Source organism: Dunckerocampus dactyliophorus, chromosome 1 (assembly GCF_027744805.1).
Source record: "Dunckerocampus dactyliophorus isolate RoL2022-P2 chromosome 1, RoL_Ddac_1.1, whole genome shotgun sequence".
Classification (NCBI taxonomy): domain Eukaryota; kingdom Metazoa; phylum Chordata; class Actinopteri; order Syngnathiformes; family Syngnathidae; genus Dunckerocampus; species Dunckerocampus dactyliophorus.
Genome location: NC_072819.1, coordinates 20,248,502 through 20,273,722, shown reverse-complemented (window position 1 = coordinate 20,273,722; position 25,221 = coordinate 20,248,502). Strand labels below are relative to the sequence as shown.

Genomic DNA, 25,221 nt, shown 5'->3' with positions numbered 1-25,221 from the left:
GCAGTAGTACCTGTTGGAAAACGTTGGTGGCAATGAAAGCACACCTGGGGTTGAAAGCTCCAGTACCGCACACGTACAGGTGAGTCTGGTTAAAAGGTTGCAGGACTCGCAGGAAGTTAGCGCACTCAGTCTGGACAGGGGGAGAGAGAGTGTGAGACATTGATGTGGCGTGTTCTCTGGTTCATCACATATGGGGGCGCTGCTTTCCACCAGGCAAGGCAGGGAAATGCTTGGGGCCCCAGTCCAGTTGGGGGCCTCCGAGGGCTGACAAACTTTGAACGTTTACAGCAGTGACACTATGTAAAGGGGCCCCCTGTGAATTGACTCCTGTGATTGGTTATCTGATCAAACAATCAAGAGCTTTTACTGAGTAAAATTGTTGACCTCAAACAGCCAAAAATAAACTTTGGGGGAAAAATGAAAGCAGAGAGCCATGTGGACATTTTGTTATTAAAATAATATATTATCATCAAATAACATATGTTTTTCATACAATAATGCATGTTCACCTTTCAGTTCACATGAATAGGGGCTTTAAAGAGCGGAGGCACATCACCTGTTTTTAATTCCCTATTGTGAGCACTTCAGGAGTTGTTTTTCTTCCTGAATACAGTTGAAACTTTAGATATTCTGTGTTACTATTAGGGGGGAAAAAAAGTGCGAAGACGAAAAATATCTCAAGCGACTCTTGATTCATATCAGCACCGGAGTGTGTAAAAGCAACGGTAAGTAATAAAAATGTATACACTGTTCTTTATGTATGTGTGCGTGCGTGTGTGCTGAATCACCTCTGGGTCTTTTCCAGCCATGAGGCATTCTTGGACTCGGTCTCGACTGGAAGGCCAATGCAACTGTAGAGAGTGAAAAAGAGATTTAACGACCGCTTTCACTGCTCACTTTACATTTGAGATAAGAGGCCCGGGCCAGTGGCAGGTGCTTTATAAAAGGGGAGGGGAGAGGGGGGTCAGCATAAGAGGAACAGTAATCTCGAAGAAAGAGGTCAGGAGGAGGAGAGGCAGGGCTGAGAGCCAACTCTGTCCCAGCAGCAACGACTAATTCATCTACTGATTGACTGGCCCCACTGACTAATTGGCTCATTACGATTACTTGCTTCAAGTATCACATACTGAATCAACACTTCTTTGTGTGTATTAATGACTACATTATTTCTAATTAGTCATTCTAATTGTGTGCTTTGCATACACTAACTAGCCGCAACAGCACGACTACCTGCACAATCCAATGAGATCCAATGCAAGAGCTGTATGACAAATTCTACTTTTACAAAGATAAACATGATTGAGGATCAGAGAAGCATTATTATTTGGTGATAATTTGCGTTGTGAGACTTTGTAATATTTTGGTTACCTCAATTAACCACGAGCCAAAATATTAGACAACAAACTGCAATAATAAACATACTGTTAAATGAATTTGAATGAATTTGAATGAATGAAACAACAACAATTCTGTCTTGTCAACATTGTAAATATTGAGTTATTGCACAAAGTTGATGTACTTTCCGATAAAAGTCCTTCATACATGTTATTGTTTTGCATGTATAGTGGAATAAAAGCAGCAAAGTTAGTAAAATGCAAACTTTTGGCAACAAATGATGCCACTTCTTCATTTAGAAGTGAGTTATTCCAAGCAGAATGCTATTTGTCATTCAGGGAAGTTACATTTTCAAGCATGTCATTGTTTACTCACAATTCAAGCACTTTCTAAATCTTAACAGTAATCGGGGTAAAAAAAATAAAAATAAAATACAGAATAGCAAGAACAGAAGGAACCTGACTGAGCTCAAGGTAAGTTAAGTGAGATTATATTACTTGCCACAAGTTTTTAGTATAAGTCATGCAGATAATATTTCACTGGACACAAGGCGGCGTGGAATTCAATTTTGTATGGCCTGGAAGCAAAAATGTTGGCTGATTTAATGTTTTTGTGCTACAGCTTAACTACACAGAAGTCTATGGTTCACATTTCTTTACATGGCAACATGATATATACATATGAGACAAATGAGTTTAAAAGAAGAATCGAGTGCTGTAAATAATTTTATATGTGTAGATAAGCAAGTAAAGAACAGTAACTTGCTCAACACCATCAATGGATTTTCATTTTTAAAAATCATCTTAACAACAGAAAATGTAGCCAAAGTGACGTCATCATGACAAGCGATGGATGTCAAGTAATGGTTCCCTGATGTAGTAGTGCCTACTGCAGTCAGTGCCTGATGAGTATAACAGATTAGATTAGAAACCGCAGTCAGCCTTATCTCCAAATACCACACACTGACAGGAACAGGCATGGACCACCGCCAAAGAATTCTCACCATGTCAACATTTCATTTCATGGAAATGTTCTTCTCTATGAAAAAGGCTGTTTGTCAATGTAAACTAGGACTAGCATGTGGCAAACTATAGTTAACAGAGCTAAAGAAGAGGCCGTAGGGAGCATTTGTCACCAGAAAAAATTAGTAATTATCTAAAGAAACAAAATGTATTAAGATCCAACATAAGCACAACAAGTACCAAATAGACTCGAAAATGTTTACTGGTCATTTCCATGTTCAATTTTATATAGCTGCCAAATTATTTCTGAATGTGAATTTCTCACACCATATGTCAATAGTCTTGTTATCAGGTATGGATTGTTTGTCAGCGGAACTACTTTATCATTCATTACACACAAAAATTGAAGTCATGACCAGCAAAACAGCTTCCTTTTCAAATCAGTATTGTAAAATGTAGTTACTCTTTGTATAGTATATTCAATTCAGATTTGTAAGTTTTTATTCATTTTATATTTCATTTTAAATTATTAAACTGTTTTTTCATTATTTGTTTTTTTATTTTAATTGATTTTATCTTGAGCTACAGTATTTTACACTATTTATACAGTACCCGTCCAACGTTTGGACACACTTTGTTATTGATTAACATGAGAACGTGTCACAAAATGTTTGGCTGGTGCTGAATATCAGAATCAGAATTAGAGTCAGCTTTATTGGCCAAGTATGCTTACACAAACACACAACGCAAACGTCCGTTAAATTAGCTCTCGCTGTACATACATAAAACACTTAAGAAATACATAAAGAATTAAGAAGTAATTAAAGATTGAGATGTGCAAAAGGGATAATAATATAATGACAGTGCAATTAAAGTAAGTGGGTGTGTGATTAATAAACCAGGACATTATATGCATTTATACAAAAGATAGTATTTAGAAGAAAAAAAAAAACAGGATTTATAGTCACTGATTTTTTTTTTATTTTTGGGGGGGGGTCAACACTGATGTGTTGATCAGACTGATGGACTAATGGCAAGTGTTGATCAGACCGATGGCCTGGGGGAACAAAATGTCTCTGTGCCTGGTTGTTTTGGCTTACAGTGCTCTGTAGCGCCTACCTGAGGAAAGGAGTTTGAACAGTTTGTGTCCGGGGTGTGAGCTCCCTGCAGTGATGTTCCCTGCTCGCTTCCTGGCCCTGGACCGGTACAGGTCACATATGAAGGGCAGGTTGGCTCCAATTATTTTTTCTGCAGACTCGATGGTCCTTTGGAGTCTGTTCCTGTCCTGTTTGGTTGCAGTTCCAAACCAGACAGTGATGGAAGGGCACAGAACAGACTGAATAATTGTGGTGTAGAACTGGATCAGCAGCTCCTGGGGCAGATTGAACTTCCTGAGTTGTTGTAGGAAGAACAACTTCTGCTGGGACTTTTTCTGTACAGTGACTGGGTGGAAGGCCCACTTCAGGTCCCGAAAGATTGTGGTTCCCAGAAACCTGAAAGTGTCCATATTAGACACTGTTCTAGATGGTTCTGACCACACCAGAGGACCAGTTGGTCCACCTCCCATCTGAATGCAGACTCCTCACTGTCCCGTATGAGACCAATGACTGTTGTATCGTCTGCAAACTTCAGGAGTTTCACAGAAGGGTCCCCTGAGGTGCATTCATTAGTATTGAGGGAGAAGAGCAGTGGAGAGAGTATAGAACCTTGGGGGGTGCCAGTGTTGGTGGTCCGGGTACTAGCCTCACCTTGTTATATATATTAAATTATATATTACATGCGCTATATATGTCATTATAATACAACAAATTTCACCCTGTGCGCCAAGTATTTCGATTCTAATTTCTAATCTGCGTCAGATTTGTATGAACTCTGATTTAACATTTAAAATAAAAGGTCCTTCAAATCAGATTAGAATACATTTCACAAATCACAGATAGAAAATAATTTTGACCTTTTTTATTTATTTGCAATTTTCTCTCTCTACTATACTAATCAAAACTGAATGGAACCATTCCTAGAAGAATACCTACACATCTTATAAACTCCATCTTTATAATTAAAAAATGTTTCTCCCAAACAAACAAACTCAGCCTGCTTAATGGAGATGAAAAACTGAACTATTACTTTTTAGATTTCAGATGAAAGTTTCTTTGTTTTGTGATCAACTGCACATCTTGCAAAAAGTAGCAGCAATCATTTCATTGTGGTCTGAAGAGATTAAAAGATTTGGACGTTAGCAGAGAAAATAAACAGTAAAACACCCTGCCATATGGGAGGGAGGAAAAAACTACTGCAGACAAGTTGGAACATCTTAGTACCAGACTATAAATACGGAACATGACTTTCTAGGCAGCACAGGGCTGAGTTATGTCTTGAATGTGACTATCTGTCCGGGTGCTGGCTGGCTGCCTGGCAGAGTGGGTGGCTGGTCAGCTACAGTAACTGCTGCCTGTCTACCTGCTTGCTTAGCCCTCCGCCCGCATGCACGTCTCACTGATGAATGTATTGATTGGATGGGACAGTGCAGCATCGTCTCTGTCCTTGATGTGACCCTGCACTCATCGAGACGGGCTGGCACAGCCATCATCACAATGTCTGTCTGCTATGTTTGCGATTTGGCAGCATAAGGCTAAATATTGACACAAATATAACTGTCAAGTGGAACTGATGTCAGCCCAAAGTTCATTTGCTGGTGCACTTACTCTTTGTGTAAATTTTTGATAGGGTCATAGCATTACAGATCTATGGTGACATGATATTAGTGCAGCCTCATGAGTGAGAGAAAGAGGAATGTGATCTTCCCTATCTCAGTCAGGAAAGGGCAGGGCTCACTCGGCACTTCCTGTCTAAAGGGTGTTAGGATGTACACTATTGGTGTCATATCATTCATTGAAATTGAAAATATTGCCCCAAAGGTTGTACGTGCAATATTTTAGTAAAGCTAAAGAAAAGCTACAAATCAGTGAAAATAAACAACAACATTCACAGACTTGAAAAATAATTGAATTGTTTCTAGTTTATTCCAAATGTGGGTGTGGACATGAATTAATAAATCAACGCTTGTGCAAAACATCTAAATCTTAATAATTCATTTTAGCAAGACATCCATCCATTGTCTATACCGCTTCTCCTCATTAGGGTCGCAGGGGGCATGCTGGAGCCTATCCCAGCTGACATAGGGCGAGAGGCGGGATACACCCTGGACTGGTCGCCAGCCAATCGCAGGGCACATATAGACAAACAACCATTCACACTCACATTCATACCTATGGACAATTTAGAGTCTCCAATTAACCTAACATGCATGTTTTTGGAATGTGGGAGGAAACCGGAGTACCCGGAGAAAACCCACACACACACACGCGGAGATTTATCTATCTAATTAATAAATCATGCTGTTTTGTGGTTGAATATGGCCCATTATTAGTCCAAAAACATTCATATTTAAAGGAAAAGTGCACTTTTTGGGAATTTTACCCATCATCCACAGTCCTTATGTGAGACATGAACACACATCTTTCTCTTTTCTGTGCATTCTAAAGATAGAAAAACAGATCAAAAGAGGCACCACAACTGGTACCAGGCATCATTTTATGAAACAGTAACACTGTTACAGTCAAAGATGACTGGGAGCCAAGCGGGAAAGCTGAAAATGTAAAAAAAAAACATCACAAGAATTCTACAATCAATATTGTTTCTATGACTATGTAGAATGTGCAAACAAGACAGCAGGAAACAGAACATTGATGACTGGAGAAAAAATGGTACTAGTCAGAAGGTCAATCAAATCAATACGTCAAAGTCCTGACTCACACATTATTTTAAATCTGCAGTCAGTGTGCATGATTGTGCATGCGTCATCCTACATTACAATGTAAACAACCAGTTGCTATAGAAAATCATGTGCATACCTTGCGGGGGTTCTGCGTGATGTCATCCATGCTGGTAGAAAGCAAATTATCTTTCATGGCCACATACAGGCGCATGCCGTCATCATCGGGCAGAAGGGAGTGTAGGTCTCCCGCCACCAGGGGCAGGGTTAGCAAGCGACCATTCTGGATCAGTTCTGTAGGAGAAGGAAGAGAATGACATTAACCAGAGGTGAGAGAAAGCCAGTGTTTTGCAAGTCTCAAGTAAGTCTCAAGTCTTTAATCCCAAATCTCGAGTCAAGCCTCAAGTACAAATGTGCAAATTCAAGTCAAGTCTCAAGGCAAGACAGGTCAGGTCAAGTCCCAAGTCATAGGCTTGAAATGTTCAAGTCCTTACAAGTCATAAGCACAGTGTTTACCAAATAAAATGCAATTTTAACAATGTAAGAATCTATTAAATTTGACAAATACAATGAATGCATTTTGAAATTTTGTCTTTTTAACAAGACTTAGTCACAGAAAAAGAGTGCTAACATACCATTCGGGATTTAGTCAGTGCAAAACAGGACAACAACAAATGAACTTCTGAAGACATTTAAGATATATTCATTTTACCTTATGAACAGTGAGTGCATGCAAAACTTTCTAAAGCCCCACCCTCATTGTTCGTTCTTAAACATGATTGGACGTTAATAGAGGCATTCAATGCGGTAGATTCTGTGGGAAAAGTTGTTGTCTTGCTGGAAATGATATAATAATGGTCAAGTTAGTTGAATACTTTGAATGAGGACATATTAGTTTCAAGTCATGACACTAAAGTCCGAGTCAAGACCCGAGTCAATGATGTCAAAGACCAAGTAGAGTTGCAAGTCTTTCATGATATTGTCAAGTCGAGTCCAAAGTCATCAAAATTGTCACTCTAGTCTGACTTGGGTTTAAGTCACGTGTCACATCTCTGACATCTACCAAAAATGTCATAAAGCAATAGACTGGGGCACCATGGCTTTTTTCACATGCTTGACATTTGTGGTTCCCCCTATGGGATGTGCTAGAAATACTTTGGAAGACATGCTATTATCCATGTATTACAGATATCCTCAAAGTTTTATAATTATTAGACAAATGGGCAATGACTTAAAGACAATTACATTCCTTCCCATGTCTCTGCAACAGTGTTTTGCTTTATGGCGACCACATGCTTGTCACTCCCCTGAAGGTGTGGCCCAAATTCCACGGTGATTCAGCTCAACACCCTAAAGTTACAGTGGGTGAGTTTAGTTTTGTAGCACGCACTGAGCTGTGTGAGAAATTTCAAGTCAATCCGATTCATGGGCTCAAACTTTGGGGTTTAATAACAGCACCACCATATAGTGTATTTGTCAGAGAAATAACAGCACAGACAACACAGTAGGGGTGCACATCTTGACAAATGTTAACCCTTTTGTGTGCAGCGGTTAATGAGCACAAGACTGAGCTTGCACAAACAAATACATACAGTCATTGCTGTATGTTGTCCTTGTGAAGCAAACCATTATAATGATACAAACACAAATGGCAAAACAGTATACAGTACATCTCCACACAGCTGTGTTTGTTCCTCTTTTGGACATGATGGATTCTTGCACCATGCCAACTATGAGAAATATGGCACTGGAGTTCAGCTGCTACCAGGGCGAGGGCAGGAGTGGCCCACTCATCTGTCTTGTGTAGACTTTACCACTTTACATATCCGCTACTATGTGTTTTTCACCATATTCCACTTGGCATCAGCATGTAACACTGTAGCATAAAATTACATGTATGGTACATAAGCTCGATAACCTCACCAGGCCCTAGCAGCTCCACATAGCAGTGAGAGGTTTATAGATCACATAATTACTAGGGCTGTCAAAAAATTTAATCAAATTAATCACTGTTTTCAAATTAATTAATCATGATTAATCACCATTTCAAACTATGTGTGAAATATGCCAAATTTTTATTGTATTTTATGTGCAGAAAGATAAAACATTTGTACATATTAACAGTTCCAAATGACCCTAAAATTTAACAGCTAAAAGATACTGCACATGTCTGAAAATGTATTTAGATAGATACTTCTTAATACTACTTAATTCATTTCCAAGAGAAATGTTGCCTATTTGCCTAACATTAGTCTCTTTAATAAGTAGAACATTTGGCTCACACTTTAATCGTGTTACCATGAGCCATGAGGGGTTGCATTCAAAGACGCCACGTAATTTAAAGTGAATTCACGTTTTGAGTGTAGATGTATATTCTGGGATTTCCAAGCATTCTTAAATGCAGCAATTTTTACTTCCACAGTAAGAGTTACTATACGTTAGTGAGTGATAAAAAATATCCACTTACTGTTTTTCTTTGTCTATCTGTTTACCTAGACCACACAAACAAGCATAATAGACATTGTTGTGTTGTTCGTAGAGTCCATGAACGCACGCACCTTGCGGTCGTCTGGTGACAATGAGAACTACCGTTGTAATGACGAGCAGACGAGAGATATGTTGTGAGTTGGAGATACATACACTCCTGATCAAAATCTTAAGACCAGTTGACAAATTGCTAGAATTTGCATTTTGCACATTTGGATCTTAATGAGGTTTTAAGTAGAGCTACAATATGCAAAAACAAGAAGGGGGAGTGAGACAAAAAGCACTTTGAAAAAGTGATTTCTTGAAAACAACAATTAAACTGAAATAGGCTGTTTATCAGCTGATCAAAAGTTTAAGACCATAGCTCAAAAAATAACAAAAAACTCTCCAACTCAGAGCAAAAAAAAATTCTCAGTAGGACTCAGTAATGAGTAGCTCCACCGTTCTTGTTAATCACTTCAAAAATTGGTTTGGGCATGCTTGTTGTGAGTGTTTCCAGGAGGCTAGTGGGAACATTGCTCCAAGTAGTGAAGATGGCTTCACGAAGGGCATCAACTGTCTGGAACTGATGGCCATTTTTATAAACTTCCCTTGCCATCCATCCCCAAATGTTCTCTATGGGATTTAAATGAGGGGAACATGCAGGATGGTCCAAAAGAGTGATGTTATTTTACTTCGTCAAGCGAGCACTGTGAACTGCAGCGTTGTCCTGTTGAAAAACCCAGCTGTTACCACACAGACGAGACATCCCTCAGTCATGCGGGATGCCCGCTGCAACATCTGCACGTAAACAGCCGGCGTTTGACGAAGCTGCACCACCTGAAGCTCCAGTGTTCCACTGAATGGAAAAAGCACCCCAGATCATGATGGACCCCCCTCCACTGTGCCGGATAGAAAACATCTCAGGTGGGATCTCCTTGTCATGCCAGTAACGTTGGAAGCCATCCAGACCGTCAAGGTTACATTTTTTCTCATCAGAGAATAAAACTTTTTTCACCTTTCAAAGTCCCATGTTTGATGCTCCCTGGCAAAGTCTAAACGGGCAGTTTTGTGGCGTTGAAGGAGACGAGGTCTTTGAATTCGTTTTTGTTTTTTAAAGCCTTTTCCCGCAGATGCCGTCTGATCGTTATTGCACTGCACTCGACACCAGCAAGGGCCTTAATTTGGGTCGAAGACCGCCCTGTGTCTTGATGGACAGCCAATCGGATCCTCTGGTGTGATTTTTTTGGGTCTACCACTTGACTTTTTTGTTCCATAATGCTCAGGATCTTTCAGAAAATGTAGAATGACTGATTTACTGCACCCAACCTCAGCAGCAATGGCACACTACGAGAGGCCTTGCTTATGCAGCTCCACAATCCGACCATGTTCAAAAAGAGAAAGCTTCTTAGCTTTAGCCATCAGGAGGGCATGACAGTGTGAATGCCTGACACAAAAATTAACATTTTGAGCAGACTTTGGTTTTTATAGCCTGTGGTTTTAAACTTTTGATCAGGTGATAAACTTATTTCAGTTTTTATTTCACTTTTTTTTTGTTGTTGTTGAGAGTTCCAAATGTTTTTTGTCCCACTCCCCCTTCTTGATTTTGCATATTGTAGCTCTACTTAAAACCTCATTAAGATCCAAATGTGCAAAATGCAAATTCTAGCAATTTGCCAACTGGTCTTAAGATTTTGATCAGGTCTGTATATGGTGTTGGAATTAAACTGCTGTTGATGTGTTCTGGTCAGAATAAAGTTATACTGTAAAAGAGTGTCAGCCTCTGTGTGGGGATGTTATTGTTCTTCCGTCTGCCATCATAACAGAGAGGTTTGGCTTGACATGATGCACATGTGTTAATTACACTAAAACATTTTAACATAATTAATGAAATAAATTAGTTACCGCTCTTAATAATTACACTCACGCCCTAACAATTACACACAACATCGTTTAACAGCGTTAGCAGAATTGTATGTAGGGTTTGCAAGCATGCGTTTAACATAGGTAGATTCAATTACAGTAGAAGACATGACAAAATGACGACAGAGGAACAAGGGAAAAAAATATGTGAGAGATTGACAGAGATGGAGAGGTGGTATATAATGTATCAGAGATGGGGAATACTGATCTGATCATCTGAGAAAAAAGTAAGTGACACCTAAGGAAGAAACAAAAATGACACGCTAGATATGAAATACAATAATTGATTTCAGACTTATAGCGACATTGTGGGAACACTTTTACTTTTGTCTCTCTCAGTTGTTCTCTTCTAGAATGTATTCCCTCATAGACAACAAGGGCCTATTTGTACACGGAGACCTTTAGGGCAAAAGCAGGGCATACAGGGGGGATTAAATATTGATTGGAAAATGCCTCGGGTTTATTCCAGAAAGACAATAGGTAGACAGGCGTGTGGGCTGCAAATAAGGTCAAACTGTTCCAATTTGATTAGCATCCAAATGCCAAATAATAATATAAATATTAAAAAAGAATAATAATAATAATAAAATATAAATAAATAAATAAATATATATATAAAATAAAAAAATATAAAATCTGCTTCTTTTTTAGTGTTGTAGTGTTATTGCACACTGTATTTTCTTTTTCTATTTTCTTTTCTCTTTTTCTACTCAATACTTTTAATGTCATTATAATTTCAAAAGCCTCCTGTGCACAAGTGTCGCGAATTAGCACCTGTGCTAAACACGCAAACAATGCATCTGGTCTGTCCAATGTAATTGTGATGTCCACATCAAATAAACAATAAATAAATAAACCCTGCTAACTAAAAGCACCAAACAAATGACGATGAAAACAAACTTCTTGGGGTAATTTGGGTGCATGATAAATATCACCATTAATTCATAAATCTGATACTGATTGCTCCATATGAAATATTGTCTTAAATTAAAAAAGGAGCAGTAACAAATATCATTGCTTGCTCTTTGCAGGTTGGATGTCCACTTGTTCATTTGTTGCATTGTCACGGATGACTTCTTTATTCAACTGCTACTGTTATCAAAACAAAAACGTGAAGCTCAAGTTAATTCACAAAGCTTAAAATAGTTGTTATCGCCAGACACCTTGCCAAATCCATCATAATGTCTAACGTGGCGGAAAGACAGACTTCCACATCTCCGTCCAATTAAGCGGCCACAAGCTGTGAGCCCATGTGAGTTTGTTTACTATTCCTAGCTGTGATGTAATTTTGTCACTCACAGAATAAATAATCAGAACCTGCGGGAGTCGACAATTTCCTTTTAGATCTTCTGTGATTGAACCAAGCATGGGAATTGCTTATTGTCTTTCATAATTAAATTATGTCAAAAACGTGCGCACCTCTTTTGTCATTGTGCTCATAAAAGTGAGTGAAATGCATTCAAGAGGAGGGTCAAGAGGAGGTGGAGACACAGCAGGGAGAGAAGATGAGAAAAATGGCAGGAGAAAAGTGACGGCCAGATGAAATTGGTCCGATGGTTGAAGCAGTTATGAGATGGGAATGGGTAGGATGTCAAAACATGACACGGTGATGGGCAGATGAGGGGAAGGAGGATAGAGAGGACGGGCAAAGAGAAAGCAATCCTGATGAGAGAAATGATGAAATAGTGATGGATAACGATGAGCTGGTTGGATAGGAATGGGAGATGACAGGGTTATTGTGGAGGAGATACCATGAAGCGGAATGATGGGCGTCGAGATGGATTGAGGAGGACAGGGGAACCGCGGGGATGAAGCCAAAGACGAACAGTGGGTGGATATTGTGGGGTAATAACAGAGCAGGAAGTGATGCATAGATTGACAGATTGGGTAGGAGAAAGAGAGGGACGGACAAAGGCTGATAAAGAAATGAAATGGCATAAAAGTGAGAGTGGGAGAAATGATAAGATGGCAGGATGATTGGATGGATGACAGGTGAGGAAGGATAAAATGATTGTGGAAACGACAAAAGTGATACAAAAAGCTAGAAAAAGTTAGAAATGGGAAACTTTGTGACAAAACATAATGCAGAAGGAAGTGAAAAACATATTTTCATAACAGAACAAAACCAGGATGGCACTCAGTGGAGCGCAGGCCTCTACAAGTCAAGTCAAGTTAGTTGTATTTCTTTGTTGCCAATTAACAACCGACATCTCAAGGCAGATCAACTGAACCTCACATAAACAAGCACTTTAGTGATGGAGGCTAGGAAAAACTCCCTCTGAGGAAGAGACCTTGAAAGAAACCCAGACTCTGTGTTGGTCTAGGTCCAGCCTTTCAGCAAAAACTACCCCAAACTATCCTGGAAGGCAATGTTAGTGTTTGTTGTTCTGTGTTCCTTTATGCAGTGGAACCCGTTTATGTCGACATCCCTCCAATTGGCTGGCTGACTCATGTTGACATAAACGGCTGTCGACATAATTTGAAATAGGCGTTGCTTGCACATTTTTGCCAGAGACATAAGGACAATGAGCAATAACCTACGGCAGGTTGTTGACCTTTTTTTCCTCCATTTCTGTCATTTCTGCACAATTTTAATGGGTGCATTTTGTTAGTTATGGGAAGGGGGATAAAAGAACAGCTGAGAAGTCTACGGCAAAAGAAGAAAGGACCTTTGGTCCTATGCCAAAGCTTTTAAGGTAAGTGGCAGTTACTTTCCTGTTGCCCTTTCACCATTCTTTGTTTGTTTTTTATTGATTTTGACAACCACAAATCTGCTTTTGCAATAATGATGAAGTTAACAATGCTATACATATGTTGCCATGGATGGACCAATTTTACTAAGAAATGACCTTTTTTGTTCTCTCATTTTATGGCAACAAAAGCAGTCAACAATATAGGTGAACATTTTAGTAATAAGAAAAACATGGTGGACCAAGACTTGATGAGTTGGTCGACTTAAGACAAGTTCCACTGTACAAAGCGAAAAACCTTGGCGCGTCACTCGTATATGTTTGTTATTTTGTTGCTAGCTACTACTTTGTGGTTCATGGAAAATGATATGAAGAATAGATGGACAAGATATTTAAATGGGTTCTTCCTGGTCACATGTGTAGCGCTTCCACAAAGTTTCATAGCAATGTCGCTTTTGCATAATTCTGCTAATTTAGGGTGCTTTCAAACCAAACTTTAGTTGTCGGTGTGGTTCATTTGGTCAGATGAGAACCCAGTTATCAAACTTGGGTCTGAGACCACCTAAAAGGGGGTGAGGTTCGGATCATCACAGATCAGTTTCTTTGAGAACATAGTGCAACTACAATCACATCCAAGATATACTGTAATAACAAGCACAAATAAATAAGGTAACAAAGATGACAGAACAAATGGAGAGATAAAGAGAGAGAAAAACTATATACTGTAGCAGATGCTTTTCTTCAGCTCAGTGGGGGAAAACTCGCAGGGTACTCTAGCAAATGGTGAGAGAGGTAAATTGTTCGGTTGCACGCTGTTTCAGATTCATTACGCTCAGTGGGGGAATCAGCAGCACAATGAAAAAGTGTTGGTACTGTGACTCAAAAAATTTACAATGTTTCCCTATTCATAAGTCTGTTGATACCATACACCGTCATAGATACCAACCTCCTGCGTATTCAAATTTTGACCTTAGTAAACCTGCAAAGCATTTTTTTTCATCGCCTATTTCAACTCTAATTGCACAAACTAACCAATAAATGGTGATGACAATTGCCTTCGAAGAATAAATCACCATCTTGTAATGGAAATGGAGTCCCACCCAAAACGAATATATGCTCAAGCAGGCCTTCTCCATAAGAGACTGTTTGTAATAGCAGGAAATAAACACAAGTGGAACATTTATAATGGCTTCGTTCACTTTTGGGTATAAGTAAGCAAGCCAAAGTCATGTCAGTGAGTCAGCATGTTTAACACTTCAACCTAAAACAGCATAATGATGGGCTGGAGACAGTCTTCTTTCTGGTAAACAACATGGTTTGCAGTCAAATGTCGAAGTTTGTTGGTATTTTCAGACGTTACTAGTTTCCATTAAGAGTACAGGTTTTTTTTTTGGCTGTCACAACATGGTTTGCAGTCAAATGTCGAAGTTTGTTGGTATTTTCAGACATTACTAGTTTCCATTAAGAGTACAGGTTTTTTTTTTGGCTGTCACAACATGGTTTGCAGTCAAATGTTGAAGTTTGTTGGTATTTTCAGACGTTACTAGTTTCCATTAAGAGTACAGTTTTTTTTTTTTTGACTGTCACCACTGTTTTCAATAACCAAAGCCTATTCTTCAGAACAGCTTCACCTTCCCATCTGAAGGCACTTATGAGAGCCATCCTCTTGACAGGGGACCATAGTGGATCTGAATACACAAGCATCCAGCAAGTCATCTGAATTACAATGCAAATGCCACAAGAGCAGCATGACCTTGCTTTATTCGATATAAAAGCTCGGCTTAATCGAACCTGAAACCACCACTGCAGTGGAAATATCAGCAATATCACAACAAAATCCTAATGGGTGAGATAAAACTGCAATATGGCAAGTCAAGTGACAGAAATGGCTTTGTCAATACAGACAAATGTATTTGTATATCGCGGAATGGCGTTGAATGCCTGCAAGGCATTCATACAAATAAGAGTTTGATCAAAATCTTCTGGAAAAAGATACCACTGATTAGCCATTTCCTTTGGAAAAGGATGGCTGAACATGTGCAGGGTTTCCTCTAAGCCTGTGGAACACGATCATTCTTATTCTATTGCGCAGCAAGATATTCCTGAATTTGACCTGAATAAACATGCATCCTTAACTAAGGGAAAAAATAATAAACCTGTTGAAAAAGGCCCATTATTTTACTGTCAATGTTAACTGAAGTGAATAAAATCCTGGCTCCCAAAAATAACACAAATCCTTTTGTCTGTAATTTAAGAAGCCCGCTTTTCGCAGGGTTTACATGGCAGGATCTTCATTTTACTGCCAAAACTCTACCTTATAAAGAATATTTGAATATTTCTAGTCAGCCTGTCTAAGTTTAGGATTTATAAATGCACAGCCATTACCATAATGTAATATGTAATTTAGTCATAGTAATGCCTTAGTAATTATTATTTCTCTCCTTTTCCAGTAAATAGTTACTAGGGATGAGCCGGATACTTGTTTTAGAGTGTGAAAGTTTTTAGAGTATCCACATTTTTAATGCATTTTTGCCAAGTACGAGCATAAAACGAGTACAGCTCATCATTATCCGTAATCGTGATGAAGGAAAATCCTCATTGCGTAACTACTTATGTATTCACACTTCACGCTCTGTGATTGGCCAGTCACACACTGCGACCGCCCCTCCCTAGACAAACTCGCTACAGCCAGAGAGAGGAGCCATGCCTGTCACTCTTTCACACACAGACACAACAGACACAGTAACTCTCTGCTTGCTTGGCTCGACTCTCGCTCACGTTCTCTATTTTGCTATATTTCGGTTTGTATGATATTTAAAGTTAGTTGGCAGACTTGTATAAAGTACTTGTACGTATGCGGTGCATTTGACAAGACAGAGTTGAAAACGGCTCATGTCGCGTTGGCCACAGCCAGTGGGTTTTTTTTTCGTCTGCTTGCTTCTAATTTGGCTGGTGATATAAAGTCAGTTGGAAAACTTTGCTCGTAGTACCCAATGCTGACAGATTATTTCCCTGTTTGCCATCACTGGATGTTTGCATGAATCGCCAACTTCACATAGCTCATTAGAAATAGTTAAATGATAAAGTCTTACAGATCACTTACACACATACACAGTACACATATAGCTGCATAATAAACAATAAATATAAACTTCTGATCAATCCATGTCAATTTCAGACTTAAAATAATGTACTGATTTAAGCCCCACCCATTTCTGGTTAAACCATACTCACTTCCGGTTTATGCCCCACCCACTTCGAGTACAGATACAGATACAGATCATTTAGATGGGTGAACAGATACAGATACATATAGTGGTGTACTCGCTCATCCCTAATAGTTACAGTCTGGGATGGAGAAATTCATCTACAAAAGCACCATCATGTATTCCATAAGACCCAAGAAAATACAGTTTGTTCCTATGCAGAAATGTGAATTTAAGAAATAAAACGGTTGATTATCTAAAAAATTAAACCAATTGGTCATTCATTATTTAGTGAAATATTTTAATTCCTTATGTATTTATAATTACTCTTTAACCAAGCAAAAATATGTTTTATATATGATTAATCAAAACATTTTTAGTTGAATACTAAAATATTCGATAGCCCTAATTATCATATTTATAAATTATTACCAACTTAGAGTGAATGAGATTCAGTTTTCTGCAGAGAAAATTTGCGGTAGTATGCTAGAGCCTATCCCAGCTGACTTCGGGCGAGAGGCGGGGTACACCCTAGACTGGTCGCCAGCCAATCGCAGGGCACATATAGACTAACAATTTATTCACACTCACATTCATACCTATGGACAATTTAGAGTCCAATTAACCTAACATGCATGTTTTTGGAATGTGGGAGGAAACCGGAGTACCCGAAGAAAACCCACGCACGCACGGGGAGAACATGCAAACTCCACACAGAGATGCAGAGAAAACAAAAATACAAATATATAAAAATACAAATACAAAAATACACAGAAATAAAATTATCCTTCGGACCAAAAATCCGTAAATTTGCGGGACAGTGAATGATGAATCGCAAATGTGCAGGGATCCACTGTACAGTAGTATGTACTGCATTGAGATGTGCCAAAGTGAGTCAGAAGCACATGTCCACTGAAGTGTCCACATGTCCAAGAATACATTCAGATCTTAGTATCGGACACAAGCCAGAGCCAAATTTGTCTGATTGGTTCCGATCCGACTGGCCCTCTTTATCCTAAACACACAGATTTCAGACAACAATTTGGCTCGCTCAAATGTCTCCCATCTTAAGCTCCCAACCATGAATGGCCCTTATTCAGAAAGAAAAAAACACATTCTTTCCTCCACCCTGCGCACACACACACGCCACTGACTCAGACGCAAAACCACCAGCTGCACCCGCCCCACCCTTACTCTTGGGAAAGTTGCCGTGGCAACAGCAGCCATGCCGGCATAATTTGTGAGCATGTGTGTGTCTGTGTGTGTATGGTGGGTCGAAGGGTGTCTCTTGGTCTTGCAAACTCCCTCCCTTGCCCCCCAAAACCTCCCCAAGCCCTTAACACACATGCATACACTCTCATGCATGAGATGAAGGATTTGACCTCCAACACCTCCCATCAACACTGTTTGGAATATTGAGTGCTTTTACAAGACATCAAAGCTCTTTACTTAAGAAATGGGACGGCATATATTTAAAGTTACAAAAAATGTAATCTGCCTCCAAGGCACTGGCAAATATAGATGACATTTGGATATGTATCCTAATATTATTCTTTTCTGAATGTTCTGAACTCCTTTTTCTCGTGTCATGGAGTGCCATAGTGTGATGCACTCAGCTTCCCATAGCTGACATCATGTTGTCCTTCTTTAAATGGAAAACCACCTGAGAGGCAATAAACCCTTAACAAGGGTCAGCCGTGCAGTCCAGCCCTGCACATGCCGGGCTCAAACCAGTGACCACACATCCCCACTGATTGACGGATTGATTGATTGAGACTTAAGTTGAGCAACGCTAGACAAATCAGCTATAAAAGCCCGGCCTGTCAACTCATTGTCCAGCGCAGCTCTTAAAAGTGCTCATGACACAAAAAAAAAATTAAAAAACAATAACAAAATGAAAGTAATCACTAAACAAAAGATTGCTGTCATACTGCTGTCATATGTAAATAATTAAGGACGAAATAGGACTGAAATGAATAGGTGATTTTGACACAATTTTAACACGACCGCGGCAAGTTTTCTGAACCAACGGCAGTTTGGCTGTGACGTCGCTGCCAGAATACGTTCTTGGAACCAGATTCAAACACATGCAGCCATGAACTCACAGCAAAGCCAAGAAAGTGACACATTCACAACAATAACACAATAATAACATTCACTGTGATTTCATGACCATGATATAACGCGCAACAAAAAATGGCCATAAATGTTTTGTTGACTGTCAGTAAGTCACACAGCTGCAAAATAAAAGGCATGTGAGCAGTGATCGTTGATTATTTCGCCCTGGAATTAAAGGCCATAATATTATTATAATCCTAGAATAGATCTAGTCAAAAAAACATGGATTTACTTACTCAAACTGACTGCAAAATAGGCTGGAAAGACAGAGCGACAAGTCTCAACATGTTGAAAACACTTGCGGGTGACACCGGCAACCAGGTGCAAACAAGCACAGCTATGAACGCACATAAAGAAAGTGATATATTCACAACAATAATAACATTTACTAATATTGTGTTGTGACGAGTATGATATGTTTTACTGCCAGTGATAGCCACAATAGATAGCACATTAGTCACCCAGCTAGCAGTCACTGCATTAGCCACCATGAACACTAGGGTGGCTATTAGCAGGAGAAATGTGAATGGACATACTGCCAAGTTGGCACGCTTTTCCACAGTTGAACGTCTTGTGGCTATTTGAGTTTTCATTTCCATCTGCGGGGCAGTATTAAAACATTTGTCCCCAAAGTTTGCTGATCATCTGACGAGGCAAATGGTGTCTTTTAGAAATGAAACAAGCTTGCCCCGTCTCCTCGAGTGTTCCAGCAAAAGCTGTCAACAAAAGGAGCGCGCATACTATAAGCAATACATAATAAACAACAGAAATTCACAGAAGACTGGAGCAGAACAGGGAACGCGTTTTATTGAAGAGGAAGGTCTGGGTGCAACCGTCTGGTTTAGACGTTACTCGCTCCGCCTCCTGCGGACCCGGAAGAAGTGACGAAAATGTTTTTAAAAATAAATAATTAAATATATAAACTATATATATATACTATTTATTTATAAACATTCGAGCACACATCTAACAACACGGGACTGTGAAATAAGCTATGAAAATAAATGTTACAAAAATGAGTAGCTCTTGGACTTCCGGTGTGGATGATGTAGGAGAAAGTCGTGTGTGGTGTGGCTCCCAGTTGAACTACTTTCCTTCAACTTCCTTTATAAACACCACAACTGTCGCAGAAAAGTGCACTTGACGACACCCTAAAGGTATAGTTTCTATGTGGACATCCAATGAATAGCTCAAGGTGCACAACGAGCCGCCCAACTACTCATGGTGGCACGACTACTGGAGCTAGCAGACATGCTAAAATGGCCACCGCTGGCTCCGATGCTGACTACTCACTGGCTGCTGCCGAGGCCCCTCCAGACATTCTATCCATGAGACAACTGGTTGCCGAGATGGAGAAACAACAATTCTCGCTCAGGAAAGACATGTAACTACTAATCCAAAAGTCTGCTAAACATTTGCAGCCTTCGGTGGACACCTTCCCCAAGATGGTGAATGACTTTAATGGCCGCCTTACACCAGCTTCCCAGGCCCCCGGAGCTCGAGGGAGCTCATGGCTCCCTTGTACCAAAACCGGGTTCGGGTGGGAAACCTAGGCCGTTTGTGATATGTTTCCACAGTTTTCGAAAGAAGAAGAGGGTGCTTTGATTGTCCCGACAACACAAGCTAAAATATGGTGTGGCGACGCTGCGTGTGTACTCGGACTTCAGTGCTGCTACCACTAAGAAACGAGCCTCCTTCAGTAATATTAAACAAGCCCTTTCCCAGAAAGGAGTGAAGTTCATGGAAACGGGTAGGTTCAAGTACTGTCGTGTTCCGGGAGTGTGTTGCAGTATTCCCTTTTCATATTCCAGATGGGACCTCAATGCAACTGTGGAAGTAGTTTTTCGTGTGTTGTTGTTTTGCCACCTGTTACACGTCTTCCAATAAAGAACGTTGTCATGTGGAGTGTGACATATTAACTATTATGATTTAAGCTCCATGCTAAATACATTACCATCTGCTTGGTAAAACTGATTTGCATATTTAATTGATGTTGAACTACTTGTATTGCTCATATTGTAGAGTTTGTTGTGTAGACAGAACCTTTCTTATGTCACATTTCTGGGTCCATGGTTATAATCACACATTTCCTCTTTGCCATGACTGGTAACCGTCACGGGCGGCATTACAAAAAAAGCCAAATAAAAAGCATAAACACTTGTGGAGTTAATCCTTTAGATACTAAGTGAGTTGAAGTGTCACAAGACTCGCTAAGTCTATTTAGAGCACGGTTCAAGGTTTTATTGGGTTAAAGGTCAAATATAGAAATGTTAACGTAAGAAACAAGGTCAGGTATGTTTATCTGGAGCAGTAGTCTATCCTCATACTATCTTGTAGTTATTTGAGTAAGTGTATTTGCACACAGACAAAATTAACAGAAACCTGACGGAGTTAACATGAAAAAAAAAGGATTGCGGGACATTCACGATTCAGCATTCACGGCCAGGAAAATTTGTGGATTTCTGGTCAAATTGTTATTTTTTATTTTGATTATTTAAGTAATAATCTCATTCACAATAAGTCAGTAATTAATTCTAAATATACTGTATGATATTTATAATAATTTATGATAATAAAGGTAAAATATACAGCATACACTGTTAAACCCCGCCCGCAATCTTTACATGTTTGTGTCTTTCTGCTTCGATCATGTTTTTCATCAAGCGTTGAGATTTCACACTTTGTTAGGTGTCTTTGAACGCACCATGGAGTGAGACGCGAAATTTGAACTTATATATAACTTCTACACCATCACTCCGATTCAGTCTGTTCGTTGATTATCTTCCAGTACCATTCATTAGTGGCTACTACCTATACCTTTTATATCTTAAAATCAGTTTAATAAGTACAGTATGTGAGAAATATTGAAGAGAGCTGGATCTGGAGTTGAATCAAATCTAATACTTACAGCAGTCACTCTTAATGCAAATGTTGAGCTGAAATCTGCGGAGAATGTTATGCATCAAGCTAGCAGGACAGTTTGGGTGGACGAGCCATGTGTCAAAAATATGTTTTTTATGGGCAATTACTTAATTATTTGCTGGTGGTCCCAGACCGTAACCCAACAAAAAGCGTGGATGTACTGTGTATGTACACAAACCAAACTGACTGTCTGCTCGCACTCCACACAAATATGCACAGCAAGTGCAGCCATTCTTATCAGCTTCAAGTTGACAGCGGGGTCAATGAGGGCCATGACCTCTGATCCGAGCCAATTGGCCTCCGACCCCTGTCAATGTGAATCAAAGCTGGGATATAAAAGAACAGACGCAGCGAGACATAATCCCAAAGGCAATCGCCTATTAGGACATGCGAGCACACAAAAGGCAGACAGACACAGTGGAAAACGCATGAATGGCCACTTTATATTCGTTCAAGTGTCCCTGTCTATGTGTACCTCCATGAGTATCTTCGCTATGCTCACTTGTTTCTATGTGTGATGTGTGTTTATTTCACTTTAGTGGTCAATATTTTTAACCTTGGGTATCATTGACTGTTGGTCATGGGAACTCTTGATGGGCCTCGACATGATTAGAGCAAATGTGTGGCGTGTGATACAGCTAAGAGCATTCCTGCATGGCGTACACACACACCACACGCCCCCCCGCCCAAATCCCCACCACCACCACACACACACACACAAGTACTGTTGGCATTCTGAAGGAAAAACTAAAGTAATATTGTCCTAAAGTGTTTTTCATTTTTATGGCATTGATTTTTATTGAAAATAAAACCTGTTCTGGTAAAGATGATTTGCAAGTGTAAGTGGCTCAACAGTGCTTTGTTTCTATTGCTAGTCCACTACGTCACATGTTGCACGACCGCTATTTCGATTATGGCTCTTGGTTTTATGGCTCTTGGCTTTATTATTCAACTCTGGAACAAACAAATCTGCACTTGCTGCCTGACCTCAAATGACACTCCTGGTTTGTGCTCATCCCACAACACAGATGCTGGCAAAAAAGTCTTATGTTCCAAGACTCTCTACAAGGGCATGACACAATGATTTCAATTCGATATGATGTCATTGACCGCATCAAACACATGACACCCAAGAGCCACCATTCCATCACCTATCGTGACAAACCTGGGCAAGGTTGCGGAAGGCCAGGATCAATCCCAGATAAGACTGCGTGAGAGGACAGGGCTACCAATGATGTAAAGCTAATCAGTCACAAAGCTGGTCAATTACAGTTCTACCAGACAGACAACATGTCCACATCATCACGACATTTACTTTACATGACTTTAGAATTGACAAGAACTCACTGTTACCCTGTTCAGAGTCATGGGTGAGCTAGAGCCTATCCCAGCTGACTTTTGGCAAAAGGTGGACTAAAATTCAGTAGACATGGGTTGACTTTAAGCATTTATTCGTATAAAAGTATAAAAAAAATAGTAAGGCAACACGTTATTTTTAATAAGTTTGGTTGAATAATTTGGAAAAATATCTGAGGAAAATATGCCTCTAAGGTTGGACAACAAGATCCAATCATCACCATAAGAGACCTCATGCAAGATTTCGCTAAATGTCTTCAAACCTCAGTACAGTTGTCCCTCGCCACATCGCCTTTCAAATTTAGCAGTTCTTCAAAAATATAATAAGCAATAAATCGTACTGTATTGTAATTGAATGCGGCCTATTATTAGTAAAAAAAATTATATATTTAAGGATATGTTACGTATTTTTTGCCTAAATTAAAAATTGTGAAGGATAAAAATTGCCAAATGAATTAAAATACGAATTAAAATACGAATTCAGAAGACACATTCAAAGACGCTGTGAATGATATGTAGTATTCTGGTCGCTAGGTGTCAGTAATGTTACTGGAATGTTTGGTGAGACACATAAGCACCTGACTTGATCATTGGAACAACAGTCTTTTATTGCAGGTTTGCATTATCTCACAACAGGCACAATAATCCCTAATAAAAATCCCGAATGAAAACACGGTCTACTTTTGCGGCCTTTACTAGAGGGTTCCACTAATGTTAAAAAAACATATTCAGAAGGTCGTAAACAGGTTTTCTAAGCTCTAACTATGAAAATATTCCATTTATAAATAAGAAATCCTACTTTGCGGAAGTTCACTTATCACGATCAGTTCTGGAATCAACTAACTCCGATAAACGAGGGATTACTGTATGCTTTTTTTCCATTTACCGATTGTGATGCTCAAGAGACTGACAAGGTTGGGCAGTGTAGTAGATGGCTAGCGATAACCACCAACAAGGTTACATTACACTAGTGGCTAATTTATTTTTACACTTGCAGGACAGTTATTGCCAAATGTTATTGCAAGAGTTAAAGGCTGTATGATGACCACAATATGGTCAACGTATGGTCCACCATGTCAACTTTATGTCAAACTAATGTCCAGATAAACAAGCTTAAGGCTGCTGCGGCAGATGGATTCAGGTGAGAGAAAACACTTGCTCAGCCTACATTAGGATAAAGGTAACCCAAGTAACCATAGCAACTGTTATTTAAAAAAGAAAAAATCATAAAAGTTAGTTGTGAGAGCTGCAGGATGCCACCAAATACTCTTCTGTGTAATGAGGTCTGTGAAGGCAACGCAAATTACTGGCCAGGCTTGACGTTAAAGATGGCAGCACTTGCTGGGTTTGCAACTTCTATCAAGCAAACTTTCTACAATAGCATTACAGAAATGGCATACATGAGAATATCTGTAAATTCCAATGAAATAAAAGAGCTCTAACTGCCTTAAAAAGAAGCAGATAGCCCACTTCGTAATGTGAAGTACTTTAGTCCTCTGACATAAAGGCTGACATTGACTAGGAATGCGTACCAAAACTCCGTACCATAATGGCACCAGTGCTGTTGGAAACGGTACTAAACAGATTGAAAAACTAAGCAGCTAATGGTGCCTCATTTCGGTGTTAAATGAAGCTACTATTAAAGTGGCACTGAAATGAGGCAAAAAAGATGCAGACTCAGACACCCGCAACAAGTACTTGAAGGTGATATTGTGCAAGTAATGTGTAAATAACTTCATTTTGTAGTAGTAGTAGAAAATGGTTGTAACAGTACTCTAAGAGCCTGTCCACACGGTGAAGTATTTTATCATTTCTATTGTTTTGGTGTGTCACATGGTGTGTCACATGTAGGTGCGCCTTATGTATTACATCGTTTTCACTCAGTCATCCATTCCCGTGTGGATGTGGCTATTTACTGATCTGACACTAATTTTTTTCAATCCAAGAAAAAACCAGGAGCGTTCCCTTGTGGATAGGGCCTCACATTGCCACAATTGTTGATCTGTTATCTATTTTTATTCGAATTGTGCAGAATGCATGCACTCAAAGTACTCAAAGTACTATTTTTTGCATAATCCGTACTGGTTTTGCTGTCATATTTATGACAATTTGTGGTGAATTTTGTTTCATAGTGGTGGATTTATTATGTAGATATCATTTTATTGATATTATCAAAGTATTGAAATTATCTATAATCTGTTCAGTTTGCGTCTCACAATTTAGATTTTTAGTATCGAAGTAACAGTTCAGGCACCTTTAAGCATCCGCACTGTTTCAAAAATACTGATTTGGCACGATTATCAGATATTATGTAAATGATATCCAATTCTATTTGAGACAAGTTTGGAAGTCATCTGTGACTGTCAGATGCAGATGCTGGTAGTCAAAGTGAAGGGATGTCACAGCGATGGCAATAATAAAGCAATGAGGCAGAAACAACTGGGCTAAGAATCTAAATAAAGCATATG

At 39.4% G+C, this 25,221-nt stretch overlaps 1 protein-coding gene across 1 annotated transcript in view; it reads right to left on the bottom strand.

Moving 5' to 3' along the window:
* sema3h (sema domain, immunoglobulin domain (Ig), short basic domain, secreted, (semaphorin) 3H) overlaps nt 1-25,221 on the bottom strand; it is an 85,705-nt gene that overhangs the window by 39,095 nt on the left and 21,389 nt on the right. Inside the window, exons 2-4 of the mRNA XM_054774850.1 lie at nt 6,212-6,366; nt 789-851; nt 11-130 (exon numbers count right to left, since the gene is read on the bottom strand). Coding sequence (XP_054630825.1) covers nt 11-130; nt 789-851; nt 6,212-6,366 — 338 coding nt within the window. The remainder of the gene's footprint in view (nt 1-10; nt 131-788; nt 852-6,211; nt 6,367-25,221) is intronic.